At 44.7% G+C, this 20,192-nt stretch overlaps 2 protein-coding genes across 2 annotated transcripts; both read left to right on the top strand.

Moving 5' to 3' along the window:
• The first annotated feature begins 4,120 nt into the window (after positions 1-4,120).
• LOC127317575 (uncharacterized) lies at positions 4,121-5,198 on the top strand. The gene is made up of 2 exons (XM_051348143.2): positions 4,121-4,440; positions 4,527-5,198. The coding sequence occupies exons 1-2, from the start codon at positions 4,300-4,302 to the stop codon at positions 4,851-4,853; spliced, it is 468 nt and encodes a 155-aa protein (XP_051204103.1). The 5' UTR covers positions 4,121-4,299; the 3' UTR covers positions 4,854-5,198.
• A 9,725-nt stretch (positions 5,199-14,923) lies between these two features.
• LOC139829773 (uncharacterized) lies at positions 14,924-16,058 on the top strand. Its single transcript, XM_051343012.2, has 2 exons — positions 14,924-15,349; positions 15,441-16,058. Exons 1-2 carry the CDS (start codon positions 15,146-15,148, stop codon positions 15,786-15,788), a joined length of 552 nt encoding a protein of 183 aa, XP_051198972.1. The 5' UTR covers positions 14,924-15,145; the 3' UTR covers positions 15,789-16,058.
• The last annotated feature ends 4,134 nt before the right edge of the window (positions 16,059-20,192 follow it).

Raw genomic sequence — 20,192 nt, 5'->3', positions numbered from 1 at the left:
TTTAAACTTATTATAATCTTCTGACATGTCTGTCTTGTCATCCACTCCCACGATGTTTCTTTTCCCCGAAAGAACTATGTGGCGCTTTGGCTCCTCGATTGATGTATTCTTTTGTTGATTTCTTTTTCTTGATTTGCTAGACATGTCCTTCACGTAGAAAACTTGAGCCACCTCGCTGGCTAGGACAAAAGGCTCGTCCAGGTACGCAAGATTGTTGGGATCCACTGTTATCATACCGTACTTATCGTCAATATGTATAGCGCTGAGATTCACCCATTTGCACCGAAACAAAGGGACCTTAAAAGTGGGACCATAGTCAAGTTCCCATATCTCCTCTATGTATCCATAATATGTGGTGGTCTGCCCATTCTCGTCTGTTGCATCAAAGCGGACACCGCTGTTTTGGTTGGTGCTCTTTTTATCTTGGTCGATCGTGTAAAATGTATTCCCATTTATCTCGTACCCTTGGAATGTACATATGTTTGAAGATGGTAACCTGGCCAACAAGTACAGCTGCTCCACCGCAGATGGGTCATTAATGAGATGTCTTTGCAACCAACTGCCGAAGGTATTCATGTGTTGACGTGTAATCAAGGACTCGGGCTGGCCCGGGTTTATTTCTCGTAAAACATTCTTATGTTTCTCGATGTACGGAGCCACCAAGCTGGAATTGTATAGAACTGTGTAGTGCGCTTGATTGAAAGAAATCTTGTCCCTCCACACCGTTGCTTTCCTTCCTAGTGTGCCTTTTCCAGTCAGCCTCCCCTCATACCGAGATTCAGGAACACCAATCGGCTTAAGGTCAGGAAGAAAGTCAACACAAAACTCAATGACCTCCTCAGTTCCGTAGCCCTTTGAGATACTTCCTTCCGGCCTAGCTCGGTTATGAACATATTTCTTTAAGACTCCCATGAACCTCTCGAAGGGGAACATATTGTGTAGAAATACAGGACCGAGAATTCTAATCTCTTCAACTAGGTGAACGAGGAGGTGCGTCATAATATTGAAGAAGGATGGTGGGAACAACAACTCGAAGCTGACAAGACATTGGACCACATCTTCCTGTAATCCTGACAAAGTTTCTGGATCCATTACCTTCTGAGAAATTGCGTTCAGGAATGCACATATCTTCACAATGGCTAGTCGAACATTTTCTGGTAGAAGTCCCCTCAATGCAATCGGAAGCAATTGTGTCATAAGCACGTGACAGTCATGGGACTTCAGGTTCTGGAATTTTTTCTCCTTCATATTTACTATCCCCTTTATATTCGACGAGAAACCAGACGGAACCTTGATACTGAATAGGGCTTCAAAAAAGATCTCCTTCTCTTGTTTGGTAAGAGCGTAGCTGGCAGGCCCTACAAACTGCCCTGGATGATTGCCGTTTCGTCCTTTATGAAGTTCCTGGTCCTCCCGTGCTTCTGGTGTATCTTTTGTCTTTCCATACACGCCCAGAAAACCTAGAATATTCACACAAAGATTCTTGGTCAGGTGCATCACGTCGATTGCAGAGCGGACTTCCAGGACTTTCCAATATTCTAGCTCCCAGAAAATAGATTTCTTCTTCCACATGGGCGCGTGTCCGTCATCGTCTTTCGGAACAGGTCGACTGCCTGGACCCTTTCCAAAGATAACATTTAAATCCTTGACCATGTCAAATATATCAGCACCACTACGGGGGACAGGCTTCGGACGGCGGTCTGCCTCGCCATCGAAATGCTTGCCTTTTTTCCTTAAGGGATGCTTGCGCGGAAGGAAACGACGATTGAACGGGTACACAACTTTTCTGCTTTTTCCCAAATATTACTTTCAGTCTCATCTAAACAGTGTGTGCATGCATTGTATCCTTTGTCTGTCTGTCCCGAAATGTTACTGAGAGCAGGCCAATCATTGATGGTTACGAATAGCAACGCTCGTAGGTTAAATTCTTGCTCCGTGTGCTCATCCCACACACGTACACCTGGTTTGGCCCACAACTCCAAAAGTTCATCGACTAATGGCCTTAGGTACACATCAATGTCGTTGCCCGGTTGCTTTGGGCCTTGGATAAGCACTGGCATCATAATGAACTTCCGCTTCATGCACAACCAAGGAGGAAGGTTGTAGATACATAGAGTCACGGGCCAGGTCCGTGGATCGCAGCTCTGCTACCCAAAAGGATTCATGCCATCTGTAATTAGACCAAAGTATAAGTTCCTTGCCTCACCTGCAAAATCCGGAAACTCTCTCCCGATGTTTCTCCACTGCAGACCATCATCGGGTTGCATCAACATCGCGTCTTTCTTACGTTCTTCCATGTGCCATCGCAACAACTTGGCATGCTCTTTGTTTCTGAACAAACGTTTCAACCGTGGTATTATTGGAGCATACCACATCACCTTCGCAGGAACCCTCTTCCTGGGTGGCTGCTTCCCTCAACATCACCAGGGTCATCTTTTACGATCTTATACCGCAATGCACCACATATCGGGCATTTATTCAAATTCTCGTACTTCTCACCGCGGTAGAGGATACGATCATTAATGCATGCATGTATCTTCTGCACATCTAATCCTAGAGGGCAGACAAGCTTCTTTGCTTCATATGTCTTGACGGGCAATTCATTATTTCTTGGAAACAGCTTCTTTAATATTATCATCAATTTCTCAAATCCCGAGTCAGTCACACCGACCTCTGCCTTCCATTTCAGCAATTCCAATATGCTACCCAGCTTTCTATGCCCATCTTCACAACCTGGGTACAACAATTTGTGGTGGTCCTCTAACATCTTGTCGAACTGCAACCTCTACTTATCCGTGTCACAGTCTCTTCTTGCATCAGAAATGGCCCGACGAAGATCATCATCAACAGGATCATCAGATGACTGTTCTTCACCTCCTTCTTCTTCATTGTCGTCCATTGCGGTATCAAAGCATTCAGAGAACATAGATCGATAATACTTCTCATCATTATCTTCTTCCTCATCGCCGTCTTCCATCATAACCCCTTCTTCTCCGTGCTTGGTCCAAACATTATAACTGGACATGAACCCAAACCGAAGCAGGTGGCTCTTAATATCTCTTGAGCAAGAGTAATCCTTCTCGTTCTTACATTTTAGACATGGACAGCACATAAAACCTTGCTTCGACTTGTTGGCCTCGGCCACAAGCAGGAAAGAATTCACGCCCTCTCTGAAAGCGGGAGCACATCGGTTACCGTACATCCATGGATGACTCATCTGCATCATAAGCACAATTATATATGTATCAGATGCAATCACCTTGCTAAAATTAATATTGTACGGACTATGCATATATATATAGTCGAGAAAATAGTTGCTAACCTTTTTGGATCAAAAAGAGGAGAAATCTTATCAAATAAAACCAAGTGGCATCCCTCTCACAAGCATTCCATCAAACACCTCTTGTGCACATGTAGAAAAAATGAGCTAGCATACACCTCCACCTTCACCACCAAGGAAAAAATGAGGTGGGGGGTGGCTGGCTGCTTCTATATATATATATATAGGGGGGGACATTTTGTCGCGGGCCGTATTACGCCCCGCGAAAAATGGGGTGGCCACGTCGCTCCTACCCCTTTTGTCGCGGGTCGTAATACGGCCCGCGACAAAAGGCCGCGACAAAAGCCTCCGCGCGCTCCACATGGTTTCGGGGCGACGTGGCCAGGCCATTTGTCGCGGGTGCAGGCGCGCCCGCGACAAAAGGCTCCCACGGAAGCCCTGTTTTCCACTAGTGTTCCATCATCGCTGCGTGTGTGCGTTGCGTCGCACTCTGACGACTCGGCCAAGAATGGAGAGTGGTATGTAAATAGATCGATGTTGAACCGGCCAGCTAGCTGAGTATACCCGCGAGGGAAATATGATGGACCAAGGGTAGCTTAGCTAGCCGACGACTCGCACCGGCCGGCCGGCGTCACATGGCCCTCCCGGTCAGCACTTTCCACAGCGAGCGATCGACCCTACTACTCTTTACTTGCATCCAAGGCTAGCTGTAAGAGTCACTTCCATATTTGTGTAAGACCAAGAAGGCTAGGGAGAGGCACACAAGGGAAAGAAATGCCTAGCCTTCGTGTTGCTACGTATGTTTCACTCGCTTTACTCTACCCACCACACCTGCAGCGTCTGAGACTGCTCAAGCTGTCCACACACGGCCACTCGTAAGCAAGTAAAGAGAGTCTTTAGTCTGGATGAGCTATTTATATCAGAGCTGGGGATCGTTGCGACGCACAGCCTAGTATACACGGAGGAAAGAAACACAGAGCAATCGATCAAGAGGGAAGAAAGGGCAGAAAGGAACGACAATGCACCCTCCTCCTCCTGCTGCTGCTGGTGGCGCCGCTGGACGTCCGGGCGTGCTGACTCGAGTGCTGATCGGCATGGCCGCGGCCGCTGCTGCCTTCGCCTTCTTCGCCTTCACGCTCGAGCCCGCCACCTTTCCCGACGTACTAACTATTTCTCCTCCTCTCCCTTCTTATTCCCCTCCTAATTTTTGGCAACCGAGACTAATGATTTTCGTGCCCGCGCGCAGCTGCCGCCCCAGTGCAGTACTTCGGCGAGGGAAATCAAGGAGCTGCGCTACCGCGCTTGCCTGCTCCTGCTATGCGCCACGGCGCAGGCGGGCGCGGCCACAGCGGCGCTCGTCGTCGTGCCGCCGTCCCCGGCCGGCCACTTCCTTGCCTACATCACCAGCGTGCTCGGGCTTGTCACGCTCGGCCACCTCACACATGTCGTCCTCGGGGCCCTCGGCGCCACCGGCGTGCTCTGCCTCACAGACAACCTACGCACGGTGGTGCTCACCGTATACTCCGTCGTCGCCTACATGCTCAATTTCGCTATCTCTATCCTCGGCCAGTAGCTAGCTACCTATTGCATGTGTTTCCAGAAACTAGTTGTTGTTGTGGTTCAGAATTTCAGTTTCGATAGTTTTCACTGTCGAGCAGTTTCAGCTAGGAATAAAACCAAGTGAGCGTTGGATTATGCATTTTTTTCTCCTTCTGTAGAATAGATCAATAGGTCTCTGATGATATCTAGCCATGGATGGCACCATCAAAACGGATCATGGTGACGTTGTAGTATGGCGTTGAGGGGCATGTTGGGACGGCAGTGCCTGTAATTCAATCATGGTCTGGTTATAGTCGTGGACGACTTTCGGTTAAGCTTTGTAAGATGAGAGGAACAGAAAATGCTGAAATGTTGCACATCGAGTCTGGCTCCTTTCACTTGTGTTTCTTTGTCATGTACTTGCTGTTCTTCAGGTTTGGTACGTTTGGCAACAGCACGTGGTATCACAGCTCCATCATTCCAGCTTTGGTAATCATGGCTGGAAGCCCTTCTCTGTCTAATTCGCACTCCTGTTGCGTTCCACGTCAAGGACATAAATTACAGTGTTAGGAATCTCGATTTCTAATTTATTGAGCTATCTCATTCTTCTCTTAGTTTTCATCCTATATGCAGTTTAAATTCTTTTTAGAGGTTTTGTAGATTTATGCGTCATGGCGCACTATTGGCTGACAAAAGAGTGCACTGAAAATGAAGACTTCATGGTTTAAACGTAAAGCTCTACAGCCCGGTTTTGTATATTATACCCTATGTAAAGGGTGGTTGATTTTGGACTCTAACCTTGGTCCAGGAACTGTTTACGGTCTATTTATCTCCAATGGCTGTGAGACACGTGGTTGCGTACTCTAGCCTTTTCCTTTATCTTCAGTGAACTTATCTATTTTTGTTTTTTTCCCCTAGGTGCAGAGGTAACCGGTAACCGGTTCCTAGACTGCTCTCCTTTTATTAGTTTTGATCGGTGCCGGTAGCTACTGTGGGGTGTACAGAGGTGGGTTTTTATTCGGTGGGCTGCCACGTTTTTATTTGATGTCCTGGGTGATTGTGCCTTTTTTTTTTAACTAGCACAGTGGCCCTCGCAATTGCGAGGGCATCCTCTTTATTGTAGTGAAATTGGTACACATGAATATTTTTATTTGCATCTTACAATTTGATATACATGGTACTTTAGACATGTTTACATTTTAAAAAAATCAGACTTTACTATTTTGTATATGAGGATGTTGCTAAGACTAATATGATTGTAGATTCGTTGAAGAATGATCTGCATGCTATCTTAGACCACTAAAAGTGATAAAAGTTTGGATCCTTTTTTGCCAAAATTTCCAGAATATAATATTATATCCTAGTGTGCCGTTGAATACATAAAAGATGAAGTTGTGATCATTCACAAATATATGATGTTATGATATTAAGTAAGAAAGTATAGTTTTGAGAAATCCATTCAAATTTATACTCTCTGATTAGCTATTGTGGAGTTAAATTTTTTTTTCCTTTTGAACATTGATTTATGTATGGAATATATGTGAATAATCAATAATGTACATATCTCCCAGGAATAGAGACATAAACTATAAATATGAGAATATTTGTACCTGTTAGCTACTTAGAACAACATAACAGTAGCTTTCAGCTTGACCACTAATTAATGGTGTGTCTTGCTAGTTAGAAGAGAACAATAATCCATTCTTACTACTCCCTTACTACTGCCTTCCCAGCCCGCTAATGCTTGGGAAAAAATGAAGGAGCAAGAAAGGGCCACACATATGTACCAGTACCACATGATTTGTTTGCCATTAATTAGCTGAATCTTAGAAGAAAACAATACCTAAATACCGAAGTGTTCTCAGTGGGATTCTGGTACGGGGCGTGAGCGTGGTCATTCATGAGTTTCATCGGTGTGCCGGCAGCAACGTTGTAATCTCATCTTTAAAAAACAACGTTGTAATCTGAACTGGCGAACAAAATATAACTTAATTAAAATCCATGAATTCATGCCGGAATCACATGCGTTCACACGTATGATAAACAGTCACTTTCTTTTGGTATTATGGTATTAACAATAAGATTGATCATTGATGTATGATTCGTGTGTACCTGAAATCTCCACCCTGATGTGTGTTGCTCTCTTCGAAGATGATCATGCAATACTCCTTAATCTATTTCTGCCGTGCATCTCCGGTAATTGCCGGGCCGTAGCGCCAGCAGTACGTTGCATGTTTGAATCCTACAGGGATCTCAACGTGGGCTTGAGACTTCTGAGTGTCAAGTAAGATTCTGAATCGTTCCCCGTCCCCAGCAGTCCGACACCATACAACATCTTGGAGTATCTTTAAATGATGCACCAACGGGTTCATCTCGAGGAGAGAGCCAGGTGGCATCGAGCAAGGTTAGCGAGGATGTTGACGATTCTTAGTGTCAGAGTTCCATACAAGCCAAGACGGAGACGGTACATTCATGGAGACGCACATTTTTGCCGCCGCAGGTTCTCCGCCATGGTCGAAATAGGCAACACGACCTTTAAATGAGGCACTCAATTGGTTCGGAGGAGGAAGATTAGCAGAAGTGAGGATATTGATGACGCCAAACTTGCTAAAACTGGGGTCATCGTACATCGTCGGGGCGCAGCTGCCGCAGCATCCACAGGAGACCTTAGTTTTTTCTTCCTCCTTGACGAACTGCCGCATGCGCCGCCACACATAGATCACTCCGAAGACCGCCAACCACCAGGAGGAGAACCTCGACGGGCACGATGAGCAGTGTCATGGGAAGTAGCTTAGTAGAGGCGGCGGTGATTTCGTTTTTGATGATCCCGGCGACGACATGAACTTCGAGAGCTGGGACAGATCGAGGTTCTGGGCGTGGCCGCCGCCAAGGGAAAAGCTCAAGCCCAGGACATAGTAGTGGAGGCGGCGGTGATTTATTGTTTGATGATCCCGGTGACGACAGGAGTTTCGGGAGCTGGGAGAGATTGAGGTCTTGGACGCGGCCGCCACCAAGGGGAAAACTCAAGCCCAGGACATAGTGCGAGCTCGAGGCGACGTTCGTACAGTGCATCTTGCCAGGTTGTCATGGAGACCCAGATTATTGCCAGTCTTGCCACTGGTAGCTGCACGGCCATGGTTAGAAGCTGCTGCACGGCACACATGGCGTGACCCGTATATATGTTGATCAATTCTGTGGATTTGTTTCCCAAGTATATACATGTTCTCAACGTGACAAAAGGTTGAGACTCCTAGGTGACGTGTTATAACTGTAAGTTGTATATTCGTGACATATTTGAGACAATTTCTTTTTAGATTTAATTAATAGCCAATATTATTTAGGTGGTGTGGCATGTACATATACGGTCTTTACGTGTCATATGTCTATTTTGTACATGTATATTGTTATACTAACACTTTTATCTTTTAATCTCAAATGTTAAGATTAAAATTGTCGGCTTATATTTTTTAAGCATACGTGTATTAAGCTGATGCCTAAAAAAACTCTCTCATTTTTCTTTTAGTATATAGCATAATTTGATTTTTTATATACTGCCTCATGTATAAAATATGTGCTATTAACTTGTTTTGTACTATATATGCTAACTTGTAACGAAGCCACAAACGTTCATGTATAATTCCTGAAGATACAGTTTTCAGTTTAGATGTTTAGCCTACAGACGTGAAGAATTCAAGACGTATTTTTTTAGATCTTTTTGGAGAGCTTCTCTCCACGTAAGACGTGAATATAGGCGGAAGAGTCTTTTTCGTACACGCCACCATCTACCGGATTAGATCAGACTCCTTTTTTTTATTAATCAACCTGAGCTGTTAATACATCGTGTCAACTGGACTTACACTGTTACGTAAATAATAATCTATCATTAAATCACAACCACTAATTTTAGATCTAACAGTTGAAATAATTAAGATGATGTGGATTAACCTCGAGTCACTATTTAAAATCTCTGTATTTTGCTTTTAGTATATAATAGATAGATCTAACCGCTTTGACTATCTCTACCTCGAGAGATCCCAAGAGATCCCCTACCCATACGCATCTGGATTCCCTCCCCTGCCGCCCCATCTCTCCTCCCCCTCTCTGACCGTGCTCCTACGCGGGCGCCCACGAACCCTAGCCTCTGCACCTCCTTCTCGATCACCCCGAGCTCCTGCTCCACTACATCGACGCCGGCGACCACCTCCTTGATCCCCACGTCGACCACATCGTACTTGGCCACCCCCTGGTCTCCCTGGTGGTGTGGTGGTCTGGGGCTGCTGCTACAGCCTCCTGGGCTGGCCGTGGCCTGCTGGGGCTGCTACATGTAATACGGGCATGGGGGATTCGTTGGACGAAGATTGGTTGCGCCACTAGCCCCCTCCTGTCCTTGAACTTCCTCCTCCACATCTTCTCTCTCTTTTGATGGTAGGTTATTCGCTCAGTTCCTCTTTTTGCAGTCAGTTGTGACCAGGTGTTTCACCTAGGGTTCTTCATCTGCTTTGCAGATCAGTCTGCTGATCTGGTGACGCACTTGGAGCAAGGAACACAGTTTCTGCCTTGATTTTTTCATTGTCTGCAATAGTGATTCTAGCTTTTCTAAGGCTTTCTACATGTATCTGGAATTGGTGACACATATAACTGGGATGGTTCAGTCGGTTAGGTAATGATGCTTCATTGTCTGCAGTAGTGATTCTAAATTATATTACTTTTTCTTACTGCAGGTACAACACTTGTTTTGGTTATTTTGCAGGCTCTTCCTGCGGTCCTTTTAGTGCAGGAGATCCTTAGTTATGATTTCTGTATTACTATTAGTGACAACTGAAAATTCAAGGAAAATGTTAACTTAAAGCATGATGTTTCCAGGCCTTATTTACTTAAGCATAAACCTTTCGTATGCTTTCTCCCATTTGGTAATTAAGTGACAACCCCTATGGACTGTAAGCATGAGATTGTAAGGGTATATTGCCTATATGTGTGGTTTTGGTAATTAAGTGACAACCTCTATGGATTAATGTTTTCATTTAGTTTATATGAAGGAATATTCCATAGGTACTACTTGTATTCCATGTGTCGGATTCAAGTATGTATGCCATGAAGATAAGTATATACCTTGTGTATTGGCATCAAGATCATCGATTTGAAGATATATATGTGATATGATCAAGAAGAAGAAATGAAGATGGAGTTCTTATGTGGAACTCAATATTAGCCATGCTCTAGCTTATGTGTTAAGCAATGAATGATCAAGATCTTGAGTGCTTGATTCCAAGTGAAGAACTCAAGATATGGCTCTAAGTCGGTGTCATGATAGGCTCATGAGTTGAGCCATGGTTGACTAAGATTAGAGCATGCAACCTAATGAAGAGTTCTTTATACACCTCAAGATAATATGATAAAACATGAGAAGATACAAGGTTGACCAATACAAAGAGTGAAGAATAGATTCAAGTTTGGTCAACACATGAAACATGAAGAATGTGCCACGTGAAGCCATGTGGTATGGTAAGCCTTGTCAATTATGCTTTATGAACTAACCCATCATATATGTTTTCTTGTGTTTTCTATGTGGGTTAGGTATCTTTCTATGGGCATGCATCAAAAGTGAGATCTCATATAGCCCATGAGAGGATGGCGTCAAGTGGTGATCGTCCTCAAGGTTGAGTTGGGCAAGTTAGAGTTGAGCAACTCAAGAGGATCATATGCTTGAAGTTTTCCATCCATTTGGTGATAATGGACATGTGAAGATGTGCATCAATGGAGCTTTCCCATCATGGTGTATGAAGGAGCATTTGTGAGTCTTCACGAAGCAACAATGATCAAGTGAGGCATTCCGGCTTGAGTGAAGCTTGAAGACTTACCATCAAAATCAAACGGGATGCGCAAGGCAAAGATATGGCCTTGCTAAGTTTCCCTTTTACCGGTCTCAAAGTGGTTTTTGGGATACCGGGTTATAGGATACATAGCCGCACTATCAAGAGGGGCTTTCGGTTGGGTAACTTGATCACATCGTCTTAGGGAGCTCAACCCTTTGCATGCTTTGCATTCCATAAATCTTGTTGCTTCTTGGTGTTTCTCTATGTGAGGTTCTTGAGCGTGTTGCTAGCTTTACAACAAGCTCAAGTTCATCGAAAATGGAATTCGTATGCATCTTCTATTGCGTTTTCATGGTTGGAGGTTTTACTGGTTTGATGTTTTATATATAGGCAAAACCTTTTATATTATCTGTATTACTCAATATATGGACTATGATGTTTCTATGCATAATGTTGTAGAGCTCGTTCTCGTGATTCCAACGAGCCCAACATCATCGAAATCGGAGTCCGGATGAAAAAGTTATCGCGTTTTCGGTATGTGACTCGGTACGCCGAGTGCTGCTACCGGGCAGCCCGGTAGCTGGCCCGGCCTACTGGGTTGGCTACCGATAATTCCGGTACTACCAGGTTCAGGGCTCGAATTTGGCCCAAACGGTCATATTTTGGAGGGGCTATAAATGGGGCCTTCTTTCCCATTGGTCTTAGTGTTCTTAGGCACGTTTTTCACCATCATTGTTGATCTTCTTGAGCTTGCTTCCTCTCAATTCCCTTCTATGATTCTTGCATATTCTTGGGGGATTTGAAAGAGGAGATCTAGATCTACAACCTCATCCAATCCATTCCTCCTCTAAGTGAAGGGAACTCTTGCGATCTAGATCTTGGAGTCATTTGTTAGTTTTCTCCATTGTTCTTCCTCTCTAATCTCATCCTAGCATTTGTTGCTTGGGTGGGATTTGAGTGTGGAGGATTTGAACACCTTTGGTGTTCTTGCTTTGCATTCTTGCACAATGTTGAGCTCTCCACCACGATTATTTCGAGTGAGAGACCGTGAGCTTGTTACTCTTGGAGGGAGACCTCCTAGTTGGCTTGGCGGTTGGTGCTCCGATGATCTCTTCAAGGAAGATTGTGAAGAGGCCCAAACTTCTCCTTCGTGGAGCTCGTGAATTGGTTGTGGAGCTTGCCATCTCCGGAGTGGAGGAAAAGCTAACCATAAGGAAAGGGCCATTATCCTTCGTGGGTTTGGCTCGGAGAAGAAGGTGAGCCTTCGTGGCGTTGGGAAATCCTTCGTGGGACCTCCACCTCTCCAAACGTGACGTACCTTTTGCAAAGGAAGGGAACACGGGAATACATCTTCGTCTCCGCGTGCCTCGGTTATTTCTATACCCGAGCTTACTTTCCTTTGTGATAGCCATCGAGCTTGAAGTACTTATTATATCTTGCTATCACTTGTTGTTCATATATATATATTGTGCCTATCTTGCTTAGCTCTAGTTGTTGTTGTTGTTGTTGCAATTAGTTGAGCCTAGCATATTTAGGGGTTGTGCTTGTAAACTAAACAGTAGTTAAATTTCGCATTCTTACAAGCCAAATCCGTAAGAGTTTTTAAACGCCTATTCACCCCCTCTAGGCGACATCTCGTCCTTTCAGTCACCATCACTGGGCTCCCGCATCGTGTTGCCAGCTCCCGAGGAGGATTCGGTGGTGCTGGAGCAGCCCAGCCCCGCCACGTCGCTGTCCTCCCATGCGCGTGGCAGTGGCGCCTCGCCTTCCTCGCCTCATACGCCCACGAGTGCAGCTAGAAGCGCCCCTGCTGGAGCCTCGGCAGCGTAGCCGGCTGCTGCTGTTGCCCCTCCTCGATCTCGTACACGTCTCCAACAAGGTATTCGACAACCGAAAAATACACCGACGACACTGTTCGCTATGGCATGCTTGCCTCTACAGGAGAACCTCGGACTTTACCTGCAGCTCTCAGTGATCCTCATTGGCGTGATGCGATGCAAGAAGAATATAATGCACTCATGGAAAATAAGACATGGAATCTTGTTCCTTCCAGCACAAATAAAAATCTGATAGATTGCAAGCGGGTTTATCGTATCAAGCGTCGTGCTGATGGTACAATTGATCATTACAAAGCACGTCTTGTTACAAAAGGTTTTAAGAAAAGGTATGGCATTGACTATGAAGACACCTTCAGTCCAGTTGTTCTGTCTATTGCTGTCTCCCGTGGTTGGAGTCTTCGGCAGCTAGATGTCAAGAACGCATTTCTTCATGGTGTTCTGGAAGAGAAAGTCTACATAAAGCAACCACCTGGTTTTGAACATCCTGATGCTCCACATCATGTTTGCAGACTCAATAAAGCTCTCTATAGACTCAAGCAAGCTCCTCGAGTGTGGTATTCTCGGCTGAGTGCCAAACTCCAGGATTTTGGTTTTATCCCCTCCAAGGCTGATACCTCATTATTCCTCTACAACAAGTCTGGTGTTACTATCTTTGTTCTAATTTATTGTGGATGATATTATTGTGACAAGCTCCTCTGATTGTGCTATCTCAGTCTTGCTTCAGGATCTCAATGCTCACTTTTCTATCAAAGATTTGGGTGCTCTTCACTTGTTTCTTAGTATTGAAGTCCAACGGACTGCTGATAGTCTTCTTCTCACACAAGCAAAATATGCACATGATCTTCTTGCCAAAGTTGGCATGCTTGATTGCAAGCCGGCGCCTACACCCCTGTCTCCATCTGAGCCATTATCATTACATGAAGGTACTCTTCTTGGTCCCGAGGACAATTCTCAGTATCAAAGCATTGTTGGTGCTCTGTATTACCTCACTCTTACCCGTCCAGACCTGTCTTTTTCGGTAAACAAGGCCTGTCAATATCTTCATGCTCCCACTACTGCTCATTGGACTGCAGTTAAACGCATACTTCGTTATGTTAAAAATACACATCAGCTCGGTATTACCTTCAGAAAATCTTCTTCTACACTTTTTAGTGCCTTTTCAGATACCGATTGGGAAGGATGTATTGAGGATCAACGCTCCACTGGAGGTTTTGCTATTTTCATTGGTCCAAATTTGGTCTCTTGGATTTCTCGGAAGCAAGATTCTGTGTTTCGTTCTAGCACTGAAGTTGAATACAAAGCGTTGGCAATTGCTGCTACAGAATTAATATGGGTGGAAGCTCTTCTTCGTGAACTTGGGGTACGCCTTCGAGAGAAGCCTTGTCTATGGTGCGATAATCTGGACGCTACATACCTATCGGTAAATCCTTTTTTTCATGCCCGCACAAAGCACATTGAGATAAATTATCACTTTGTTCGTGAACGTGTTGCACACAACCATCTTGCTATCAAGTTTATCTCCACCAAGGACCAAATAGCTGATGGGTTCACTAAGGCACTTCCTGCAAAAAGCTTAGATGAGTTTAAGCGTAATCTAAATCTCCCACGCTTTAGATTAAGGGGGGATGTTAGCGTATGTAATATGGTACGTGTATATGTACGGAGTAGTACTCCGACTATACACGTATATCTCATGTACTGCCACGTAGGGGGTTTTTCCTACTCTATATAACATGCAACCGATGGGACGAAAGGGTACGCATCGTTACACCAAAACCAACAGTGCATGCTGGCATATGGCATACTGTGTAGTGTATCAAGTATTAACCAGAATTTACAATTAAGTTGGCATATTTTCTTTCCAGAAAAGAATGATGCACACTACCTTTTATTTGGACGCTGATATTGGTTTTCACTCCGTGTAATAAGTAATCGATGAACCTCTATTCACACTAGTCCTCCAGAAACAACTGATACACGACACGAGTTCATTCTTTGGAGGAAAAAGATATACATGGCCGTGTACACTGCCAGCTGCATCCGAACAAAAAGGGAGAGCAAGCGGAAGCCACAGCCTCCGAAGCTAGCCAGGAGTAGCAACATCACACCACGCTTTACCGCCCGGCCTGCAGCCAGCCACTGTTCCCACACTTTTAACTATCATCAATTGCAAATTTGAGCAACGATTCTCACTGCGAGTGCGTTGGCGCGTTGCGACGCTTGCTCGATCACTCTCACACGCGTGAAAGACTTCACGATGAATGGGCAGTACGTAGTACTGAAAGTTAAATAGATCGATGAAGAACCGGGCTGCTAGCTGTGTATTCCCGCGAGGGAACTGAAACAAAATGGTGTCTAAGCTTTTAGACGACTCGCACCGGCCGGCCGGCCGGCGTCACATGGCGCTCCCAGCACCACAGCTTGCTGCAAGAGCTAGCGTCACTGTCACTTGCATAACAGAGGTAAGGATCGTTGCGACCCACAGGCCACAGCGTAGCGTTTTACTCCACCCACCACACCAGCCACTCGTAAGCAAATCAAGAGAGCCTTTGGTTCTGGAGGAGGCTATTTATATCGAGAGCCCGGCATCGTTGCGACGCACAGCGTAGTATACACGGAGGAAAGAAAACGCAAAGTAATCGAGCAAGAGGGAAGAAAGGCAGCAAGGAACAAGAATGCATCCTCCTCCTGCTGCTGCTGCTGTCGTCGCTCCTCCAGCTGCTGCTGGTGGCGCCGCCGCCGCCGGACGTCCGGCTGGTCGCTGGTGGCAGCCGTACGTGTGCCGGGGCGCGCTGGCCCGGGCACAGCTCGTCATCGCCGCGGCCGCTGCTGCCTTCGCCATCTTCGCCTCCACGCTCAGGCCCGCCGACTTTCCCTACGTAACAAATCTACCTCCTCCTCCTCTTCCTCCTTGTTGGCAATCGAATGCCGACTAATAACGGTTGCCGATGATCGCCTGCATGCGCGCAGGTACCGTCCAAGTGCGTGACGACTGCCGCGGAGACCATGGACCTGCGCTACTACGCTGGCCTGCTGCTGCGGAGCGCCATAGCGCAGGCGGGCGCGGCCGCCGCGGCGCTCGTCATCACGCCGCCGTCCACCCTCAGGTGTTGGCTCGCCGGCTTCGCCAACCTGCTCTGTCTGTTCACGCTCGCCCACTTCCTGGAGGTCGTCCCCAGGGTCCTGGCAGCCACCGGCGGGTCCTGCGTCGCGGGCGACTTTCGCGACATGCAGTACATGTTCCACGTCATCACCGGCGACGGTTTCCTCTTCGTCATCCCCCTCCTCTGGATCTTCGGCCGGCCTGTAGCTGCTTGACCTTCTCACGAATATGTTCCTAGCTACATGCGTATCCAGACTTCCAGACATTCGCTGTTTGATTCTCGTCCTCGTCCTCATCTGACTTCTTGTAACGTGTTGAGCTAGCTATCATTTTCTCATCTTTCTCTTGCTTTGATTTTGGGCTATGATTTTTAGCTATGCGGGCAGTAGCTATGGTGGCGACCACAACCCGGAAATTAATTACAGTGCTAAGAATCTCGAGTTCTAATGTGTTGAGCTATATATATCATTTTCTCATCTTCCTCAGTTCCTCTTTGTTTTCCTCTTGTACATTTTACTTTTCTCCACACAAAATTAAAAGGTTTTTCGTACATTTACGAATCATGGAGTGCTATTGGTTCACACAGGAGCGCCCTAGAAATCGAGACTTCGTGATGACACATCGTATTACAACATCGTAATATTAAGGTTATGCCACGGGTGCATTATATGTCAGCATTTTTGTAAGAACAAAAAACTCAATGTTATCACTTGGCTCATATCCCCCCCGCCCCCCCCCCCCCCCCCCCTTAACTTTTCACTTGGCTCATCCTCCCTCCCCCCCCAAAGAAAACTTTGCTTGGATCACTAGACTACCCTAAACTATGAATAATAGTCCACCCTTACCCGCTTCAACGAGTTCGATAAAAATCTTGGGTTAAGACGGTTAAACGAATACTTGGTTATAATTTAGAGTAAATTCCAGTTTTTACCCCTTAGTTTGATTTTTTTGACACTAACTACCCCATTTAATAGTTTTTCATCTGTATTACCCCATTTAACAAAAGTTTTGTCAATTTTCACCCTCTATAAGATTTTTCAAATGATTTTTCATGTGGGTCAGTCGACACTTTTCCTTGAGTATTTTTCCCGTGACCAAAGAAAGCCTCAACCTGTACGGAGTACATAATCACCATTTTGCTGTAAATAATGAAGACACCAATGTGTGTGTGAGGTGAGCTAGATTATATCACTGAGTAACATGCGCCTTGATTGTGCCGTGAAAGTATAATCACGTGTACAACTCATGTAATATAATCTTATTGCCTCACAAGAAACTAGAAGAAGCACACATGGTTGGGTGTACGTGGCTAATCAATTCTCAGCATCACCTGTGCATTGCTTGCTAGCTATGAGATTTTAATACAACCAGCAGCTTTCCATCGGCCAAGAAAAGGAATTCACTTAGTTTGGCTCTGAGATAGCCAGCAATCACCTCGATGAGTTCCCCTGCCAGTCATCAATTGCTGCCTCAAAGTAGTATGTACGTACGTCTAACAATCTTGCTTACTTGGGCGCGGAAACTGAGCGATGTTGCATGCCATCGGCCAAACGCTTCACTCAAACATTTAGAAAAGAAACTCTTTAGATTGGCTCTCTGATTTTTAAAAAGGGTAAAAACTGACAAAACTTTTGTTAAATAGGGTAATATGGATGAAAAATTGTTAAATGGGGGAATTGATGTAAAAAATGTGAAACTAAGGAGTAAAAAATGGAATTTACTCAATAATTTAAGGGGTTTAGTGAGCCAAGTAAAGTTTGGGAAGAAGGAATATGAGTCAAGTGAAAAAATAGGTGGAATACAGACTTTGTTCTATGGACGCGGCTGGTTTTTCAGCTGATTTAGAACTAATTTAATTCTCTGTCATCCAATTTTATGTCTAATTTATGTGCAATGGCATACCCTGTAATTGCATACCCATGTGTATTTTTTTTTCTACCAAGTTAAATGTTGGCATGCATTTATCATGTTCTAGTGCACAAGAAATAATTAAACACAAGGCTGGCTTTTGCTTACTTGCACACTAGAAATAAGTATTCTCCAAGATTTTTTTTTCAGTTGCACACGAGGTTGTAACTTAGATTTTACTAGTTGCAACATGGTTTGCAACTGAGAAAAATAATTTTCGTTGTTGGGGTGATCTTAAAATCCGTGCTAGTTATAGGTTACAACTAAAATCCAATGACACCGCTTGATTGACAATTAAATTAGTGAGGGGATGAACACACGTGCCCATGTACTGTGAGCTGCCTCTGAACTGAAATGGAAAGTTCTGAACTGAAATTTAAACCAATAGGCGTTCACACATTCGCTTGATCGAGGGTGGTAGAGAATAAGGCCCTGTTTGCACAATATGGTAGAAGAAGAAGAGCAAAACTTAATTACTTTTTTCTTATTTTCTCTAGGGGTCTTCTCCGCAAATTCATAGGACCATGAAGATGTAATTTTCTTTTTGTCTGAATTTCGATTCAGTCAAATTACGGAGTTAAAATGAACTCAGTTATCGTGGCATGACAAACAAAACATCATTTAAAAATACCATAGAATGATTCAGTGATGCCCCTGGAACCTAGCTAGTTGGGTGTTCTTTGTGTTTTTAGGGCACAAGCTCCTAATGAAATGTTCTCCCCCATTATTGGATTTGTAGGTGTTGCGCAATGGCTTCGGGTGTTTTGACGGATGTTCCTGAACCTTTTTTTTAAATAAAATTTAATAAATGTGGTATGCTTTTCGATATAGAAGCCGTGTTCTCGACCTCCATTTGGAAAAAAAATAACTGTCATATGCTGGAAGTGAAGAATTCTTGTTGCCCAGGGAGCTGCCTCCGAAACATAAATGCAGACCAAGCAGGCATCCACGCACCGGGTTGCTAAAGCCAAAGCTGAAGCCAGGAGTAGCAAGAAATTATCACTTGCATATTTGTGCAACCAGCATTGCGCGTGGGCAGGTGCATGAAAAGCTGTGTGTACGCTCCATCACTAGTCGGAGGCTCGACCAAGAAGGATAAGCTAGTTGTGTGTGTCACACAACAGAAATGGACCAAGCAGAGGCGAGACCAAGCACGTACTCGCTGCATCCGATTCTAGCTAGCTGCCACAGCTTCGCACCCGAAAGCCATGGTTGGTAATCCTGTGTAGTACGTTGCCGCCAATCCGCCATCACTTTACTCTGTCAGCAAAACAATCTTAATCACCTTTGAAACAACGTACAGGCGTGTGAGAACATGACATGTGATATTTCGCACCACAGTTGTTGATGTCACTTTGACTGTATGTCCTTCCTTTTTGTCGCGACTGCTGATTTTTCCTAGGTTTTGTTTCACCTTGACATATAATTTTCCTTCCTTTTCAATTGCTTACAATATTTTTCAGATTATACACAGAAAAACGGTGCCTGAAATTCCATCTTGCACCCTACAGCCTCGTCTAAGTAGTGGAATCACTCCATTGATCTACTTTCTCCAGTGTGCTTACCCCCTTCCCCTTCTCACTTCTGCCATCATTGTATCGTCGCCAACTGGTATATTCTAACTAAACATATATATGCCTTTGAAGTTTGTTATAATGTTTCCTTCAATATTTTTCATTGTTACCGGGGTTTTCTATCAAATCCCATTTATTCTGTGATTTAACATCGGATGGCGGAAAACCCCCTTTCTTTGTTTACTCGTTTGAGGTATTTTTTCTGAAGACTAATAAAATCCAAATTAATTCATAAAGCTGTTTTATCTGTTGCGTGAAAGCTTCTTTTCTAGTTTCTCGATAACCATCCTACCAAAAATAGGTTCCATTGATCGAGATTCTCGATTCGCTCGAAAGCAGTCCGATAGGTACTTACTCGGTATGTTCGATATATGAATATCGTGATCAGGTCATCCTGCACGGCGGAGAAGCATTGGCTCAACCGTGACATTCCCGGACCCCAAAGCGGGATGATGCTTAATATGAGAACTCCAAAGTAGGTGGTAGTAGAATATAGGCAGCAAACATCACACAACAATCCAGATCGATGGATTCGCTGCGGACGACTATAAGTTAGAGCATAGTGCGTTTCTCGTTGATGATTTACCAGCACTGCAAGGTTTAGCATACAACAACTGCCATGGGTTTAGTCTGACAAGTTCATATCTACAGTTGGGGCGCAAGCTGATGTCCTTGGACAGAAAGGGGGCTGTGATGGAAATCCTAGTGCATGCGTGCCGGAAGGGAAGGCTTCATGAGTTCATGGCGGCATATGGTATACTACGAGGGTATTAAGAATTAACTAGAGTTTACACGAGTTACAAAAGTTGGCATTTCCCCCATTGACGCACACTGACAATACCTTTTTTTTAATGCATATATTAATATCACGGAGATACCAATTACACCTATCTCTGCAACAACGCACTGCCCTAGCAGCATTAGAGATGCACACAACAACAAAAAGAATTACGAAAAAAGATGTCCCGCTATAAAGATTCATTCCTCGAAACAACAACTCTAACACCACCAAAACAGCACCAGAAGTTCAACTTCTTCGAAAACGTCACCTCCAAGAAGGTAACATAGCACAAACACCGTCGTCACCCGATGAAAGATCTTAGGATTTCACCCTGAAGAATGTACTCGCTCTCAAAC

This window comes from Lolium perenne, chromosome 7, assembly GCF_019359855.2.
Source record: "Lolium perenne isolate Kyuss_39 chromosome 7, Kyuss_2.0, whole genome shotgun sequence".
Classification (NCBI taxonomy): Eukaryota; Viridiplantae; Streptophyta; class Magnoliopsida; order Poales; family Poaceae; genus Lolium; species Lolium perenne.
Note: the sequence above shows the minus strand (reverse complement) of the source record. Positions and strands in the feature narration are given on the sequence as shown.